The 6778-nt window shown below is 36.2% G+C and overlaps 1 protein-coding gene across 1 annotated transcript in view; it reads right to left on the bottom strand.

Moving 5' to 3' along the window:
* The window catches only part of COG5 (component of oligomeric golgi complex 5), a 296280-nt gene that overhangs the window by 101271 nt on the left and 188231 nt on the right, over positions 1-6778 (bottom strand). Inside the window, exon 12 of the mRNA XM_045288944.1 lies at positions 4323-4404. Coding sequence (XP_045144879.1) covers positions 4323-4404 — 82 coding nt within the window. The remainder of the gene's footprint in view (positions 1-4322; positions 4405-6778) is intronic.

Genomic DNA, 6778 nt, shown 5'->3' with positions numbered 1-6778 from the left:
GAGGGTTCACTGTACACTTAAAACATAAATCAAGATACAAGTTTGGTATCATAAGTCAAATCTGGATAAATTTGAAAGGGTTCAAGTCAAATAAAGCAAGATTTGAACTTAGAAGTCAACAGCAGAAAAACATCTGAAAATTTTCAAAATATTTGGGAACTACACAGCAAAAGTTCTAGGGACCCATGGGGGTGAGACTGGCTCCGCACTGAGCTGCCAGCAGCACTGTCAGTTTGAGTCAACCGCTGCTCCATGGGGCTTTCTGTGCCCATCAAGATGGATTGCCTTGGAAACAAAGCAGAATCCCTCAATGGCAGTGGGTTTGTTTGGTTTGGTTTTGGAATAATCCACGAGACAACAGGAAATCAAAAGAGGAATTAAAAAGTTCTTACACTGAACGAAAATGAAAGCACACCCTATCAAAATTTGTGGCACTTCACTACAGGAGTACTTGAGAACATTTTACATATAAATGCCTGTATTAGATAACAAATAATAAAGATCTGTTTCAATATCAATAGCCGTTTAGATCACTGTAATACCCAAAATGTTTTACTGAACAATACAGAAACAATGACCAAATATTAGTTCTTTGAGAAAATGAATAAAATTACAAAATAAATGAGTAAAATAAATAAAACAACAAATTAGCCATATTAAGAGTGAGAAAAGTAACCTCACTACATAGTCTAAAGGAAGGAAAAGAATAAGGAAATTGTCAACAACTTGATGCCAACAAATGTGAATCATCAATGAAATGTATAAGTGCCTTGAGAGACGCACAGCACTGTGAAGAAATAGACATGCCAAATAGTCATCTGCAGCTACATAATATATTACTTTTTCAGTTAAAGATCTTTCCACAAAGAAAAATAGCAGGCCCAAACAACTTCCATAATGAATTGTATTAAGTAATTTAAATAAGAAATAATGCCATTTCTACATAAACTTTTCCACTAAATTGGAGAGGAGGAAATAATTCCCAACTCATTCTATAAGGTCTACATTACCTTGATACCAAAACCTAAGACATTATAAAATATATATAGAGAGATCAATATTCTTCATGAATATAGGTATAAAACTTTTAAACAAAGTTTAGTTTATCAAGGCCAATAAAATATGTATAGATAGTACATCATGACTAAGGAAGTTTACCTCAGAACTCAAGATTGGTTTTACATTCGAAAAATCAATTCATCACACGCACAAACTAAAGAGAAAAATTATGTGACTTTTTAAATAGATGCAGACAAGGCATCTGACATAATCCGACATCCATTCCTGACCTTTCAACAAACTAGGGCTAGAAGAGGCCAAACCAAACCTGATAAAGGCTCCTCTGAAAAGCCTACAGCTAATGGGCTATCTGACAATGAAAGACGTAATGCCTTCACTCTGAAACACAGGAAGGGCAAGGATGTCCGCTCTCACCACTCACTGCTATTCAACATTGAAGCAGAGCTTCCAGCCAGTGCAATCAGCAAGACAGAGAAATAAAAGACATCAAGGTTGGAAAGGCAGAGGTTAACACTCTTTATTTGCAGAAGACACGATCATCAATCATGTCCAGAGTTCTTCAATGGCTATTGTCTTATGCAATATGCTCTGTGCTCTCTTTGCTTTGCCACACTTTCAACTACATTTGCTTCAAGTGTGTTTCTCCCATACTTGACATTGTCTCATTTCCTTTGTGGACATCAAACTTGGTAGAGGGCCAGTGGGCAAAGAGGAAGACCCTCAAGGAGATGGAATAACACAGTGACTGAAACAATGGGCTCAATCATAAGGAGTGATTGTGAGGGTGGCTAAGGCCTAGGCGGTGCTTCATTCTGTTGCACAGAGGGTCACTGAGCTGGGCCTGACTCCACAGCAGTGAACAATAGCACTTAGTACGAAGGAGGAGAGATTTCTAACAAAATAGTGAGAAGGGCAGGGAAGAGAGAGAGAGAGAGAGGGAGAGAGAGAGAGAGAAGAAAGACCATGAGTTATCCCACTGAGTGACCCCAACCCTAATGAAGCCATTCGGCACAGGAAGGAGACATCCTGGAAAAACCCCAGATTACAAAGAGGTACTATGTTTTTCAGTTCAAAGAATTCAAACCAGTAATGTTTACTTTGATTGTCTATCAAAAGTTATAAAAAATAACAGACTGAAGTACAAATATTATCTTGAAGCTGCAACAAAAAACAGCAGCAAGAGCCTGTGGGATCATTATGAAAATGACCAATTAAAGAGGTGTATATCCTATAGGAGCTAGGTTGAATCTTGATGGGGACCAGATAAGGACATTTTCTTTGTGAATAAAGTTAAGTTCATTGTTTGTCAAACTCCTAGTTTATAGCTTCTAAGCAGAGTTACTAAACATGAACATTTACAATCAGAAGGTACATGTTCCCTAACTAGGAAAATTCCCTTCTGATATTTTCTGCCAAAATATTATGAATTTAAGCAACCTGTTACATTGTGTGTAATCTTTAACTCTGCAGATGGCTGCACTTCGTAATGCTGCTTATCTACCCTCTTCAGAGGTACTACGTGCACTCTAGGGACTGTGTGTGCTATAAAAATGGAAGGTGCTTTACAAACAATTTGGAGTTTTCCCAAAGGAGGGTATTAAAGTAATAATGCTATCAAGAGTAACATACTACTTTGAATGTGAAACGCTACAGGGATTTTTTTGCCTAAAAAAATTATATTCCCTCTCAGTAGCTACTTTGACTACACAAGCCAGACAGGTCCCATAAGATATAAACAAAAGCATTCAGGAATTTGGCAAATAGGAAGTTGTTGTTGTTGTAGGTGCATGGGTGCCACCAGATGATTGTGATCATCTTATAACCGAAATGTAAGCTGCTCCAATCTACATGGTAGAAAATCAGGCTTGGAGGTCTGCTTCTGTAAGGATCACTGCCAAAAAACCTGATGAGGCATTCTATGCTATAATACATAGGGTCACCAATAGTCAGAATTGACTGGAAGGGCAAACCACATCCTTAATTAGTCTTTAGGCTACTTATTAAAATCACAGTGAAAAGTGGCTAAATGCACACTAGAATAGCTAAAATTTAAATGATGGGAAATATCATGGATTAACGAGGATTGGGATGAACTGGAATTCTTATATATTGTTGATGGAAATGCAAACTGGATATTCACTTTGGAAAAGGGTTTGGCAGTTTTTTGGATACAGTTAAATAAGTACATTTATATTCAGCCAATGTCACTCTTATATATTTACCCAAAGAAATAAAGGTGGATGTCTACAAAAACTTTGAATGTACAGATTGTGATGAGTTGTATGAGCCCCTAATAAAATGATTATTTAAAAAAAAAAAACTTTGAATGTGAGTGTAGAAAAGAGAAAATATTTTGTGGATTATATGTATATAAGCAATTTTTCATTTATGATACAGATATTTCATATATTCAAGAAATCTTCATTTTTAACATTACGAAGAATGCGTGTGTGTGTGTGTGTGTGTGTGTGTGTGTGTGTGTGTGTGTGTGTGAAAACACTGTTATCGAGTTGATTCCAGTTCATAGCAACCCTATAGGACAGGGTAAAACTGTCCCTTTAGGTTTACAAAGTATTACTCTTTTTGGGAGTAGAGAACTTTACTTCTCCCACAGAGTGGCTGATGGGTTCAAACTGCTGACCTTATGGTTAGCAGCTCAATGTGTAGCCCAGGACGCCATCAGAGTTCTTCACGTACTGAAGAGTCTCTGCATTTTAATATATTTTACTTAGTTATTTAAATAATTTTAGAAGCATTAACCAAATCCTTCAATTTCTTTACACTCTATCACAGGAAACATTCAGACAGAATTATTCCATGTTTGAATTGTGGAGGATTCCTTTCTTATTCTGGGAGCTTTTATTATAAATATTAATCACCAAAAAAGTTATTAAAATTGGTCTCTTAAACCAAACCAAACCCACTGTTGTCGAGTCCATTTCAATTTTTAGCAACTCTATAAGACACAGTAGACCTGCCCCACAGGATCTGTAAGGCTAGAAATCTTACAATAACAGGCACCCACATCTTTCTCCCATGGAGTGCTGAGTGGGTTTGAGCAGCAGATCTTTGGTTAGCAGCCAAGTATTTTAACTACTCCACCACCAGAGCTCCCAAATTGGTTTATTGCTTATAACATCATTATATAGCTAAGAAATTCTACATTAAACAGCTAGAAAAACTGACAACTACCCTGGAGTTCTAAAATTAACATTTCTTGTAAACCAATAAAGCAAAACTTTTTGATATCAAATATATAAGTTTACTTAAAAGTTATTTTGTAAAATAAATAGTATACTTACAATTTGTTGCCACATGAAATTGAGAAGAAAGTGCTCTGGTAACTGAATTCCAAAATGTATATAAAATTTCGGGTTGCCCATCCTATGAACAATGACAAAAAATGTATTCACTTATTTTAAAGAAAGTATAATGAACAATAAACTGAGACCTTGACACGAAAAAAAAAAAAAAAAAAAAAAAAAAGAAAGTATAATGGATAAGATGTAACATACATAAAAATCTCTCTAAGACATCAGCCTCTCAAACTATGGGGTGAGTAATGAGCCAGGCAGTGTCTTGTTCTGATTTTGGCACAGAAGGCTCTCACGGAGAGTCGGAACTAACTGGATGGCACTACACCAACAACACAACGGAAACATACAGATGACTCAAGTCACTTCTGAAACGCAAGTAATCAAGTCATCATCCTGACCTGCTTCGTACTAGCTGTGTGATCTTGAGTGAGTTGCTTAACTATTCTGTGCCTCAGTTCCTCACCTCTGGAAGAGAGATCATAATGTCTAGATGGCAGGATTATTTTAAGGATTGAATAAGTTAACAAAAGCAAACTTCTGGATCAGTTCACTAACATAATAAGCTCTGGGTGAATGTTAACTATATTCCAATTATTACTATTATCATTGTCCTTTGACATATAGAAGGCAATCTGCGAAAACACAAACCAGGCTTGGACCAAAAATGACTACAGAGAGTAAGAGAATGATTGAGGCCTAGGCAGTTTTAACCCAAACAGAAGTTAGTACTCTTCACGTTAGCATAATATTCAAATTTAAATATATATTTTTGAAAAAATAATCACTAAAAAGAAAACTTGAAAGTATTAGTTCAAATATCATTTGCTAAAAAGAGACACTGTCAAAAGCTTTTTATGTTGTTGAGAATATATCCAGCAAAACAAGCACCAATTCTACATGTATAATTTTGTGATATTAATTATATTCTTTGAATTATACAACCATTCTCACCTTTCTTTGCATTCTCCCATTAACATAAATTCATTGTTCCCAAACTAATAGCTGTTCTTTCTACTTGCTGTTGTCAATTTGTCCCCATATATTTAAAAGAGCATTATGACCAAGCAGTTATTTTTCACTAATTTAACTATTGTTTAATTTTATAAGAACTCTGGCTGTGTACTGATTAAACGTTAGGCTGCAAACCACAATGTCAGCAGTTCAAAACTATAAGCTCCTCCATAGGAGAAAAAGGAGGCTAACTACTCCTGCACAGACTTAGTCTTGGAAACCCAAAAGGGATCGTTCTACCCCATCTAATAGGGTACTAAAAGTTAGAATCTACTCAATGGCAGTTTTAGGACAGCTTCAGGGGATATTTTTAGTTTAAGGTTCAAAGAGTACATACAGTAGATTCAAGAGCTCATCTACTAACCTTTGGTGAGGAAAGGCTCAAGCCCAGGACATTCTGAAATTCTGTTCTACAATCACTCCCTTTTGATCAGGATTCATAGAAGGAATCTTTGCTCAAATGTTCAGTAATGGTAGCTGGGTACCAACCAGTTCTTCTGGTCTCGTGGCAAAGGAGGCTGTCATTCATGGCACTTAGCCACACATTTCCTTCCTCCTCCTATTCCTAACTCTTTCTTCCTCTGCTATTCCAGGTGAATAGAAACTAGTCGTTGTGCCTTGGACGGCTGCTTGCATGCTTATTTTAAGAACCCAGCCACTATGTAACACACTAGGAGGTAGATCAGAATCACTGCACACGTTATTAGGCCTAATAACTGAGATGTCCCACCAAACCTCCAAATCAAGAACCAAATCCTATGAGTGTTTGGTGATACATAACAACCCTCAACAGCTTTTTTTTTTTTGAGGGGGATGGTTGCTGTAAAATTCTGCTTTTTCCAGATATAAAACTTATTGACTATTTACAATAGTCATCTGCACAACCCTACCCCTAATCAATGTGATTTCTCTATCCTCATAAATGAAACGCCACTCATTAAGCAATGTCACCTTTCTTCCCACTCCCTCCCAGGCCTGATAACCATGAATAAACCTTGGTGTTTATATATTTGCCTTTTCTTGCATTTTTTATTGAAGGGACTTCAAAAATTTCATGGAAAAATTCTATTCTTTTTTTTCATTCCATTTTTCCATAACTTTGTCAAAGCCCCTTTGTATAAGGAGCTTTGGTGCTGTCAGGTAAGCACTGGGAGACTAATTGCAAAGTTGATGGTTCAAATCCACCAAGAAAAGAATAAGGTTATCTGTTCCTATAAAGACTTACAGTCTCAAAGACCCTGTACAAGATTACTGTGAGTCAGAATCAACAGTGAGTTTATTTGGCTTTACATAAGTGTGGTCATATATTTATCTCTTTTTAAAAAAAAATCATTTTACTGGGGGCTCTTGTACTCTTATCACAATCTATACATCCATCCATTTTATCAAGCACATTTGTACATATGTTGCCATCATCCTTTTTTTTTTTT

This window comes from Echinops telfairi, unplaced genomic scaffold, assembly GCF_000313985.2.
Source record: "Echinops telfairi isolate 266 unplaced genomic scaffold, ASM31398v2 ScPeMD7_23;HRSCAF=83, whole genome shotgun sequence".
Taxonomy (NCBI): Eukaryota; Metazoa; Chordata; class Mammalia; order Afrosoricida; family Tenrecidae; genus Echinops; species Echinops telfairi.
The sequence above is the reverse complement of the archived record's forward strand: the minus strand, read 5'-3'. Positions and strand labels throughout refer to the sequence as shown.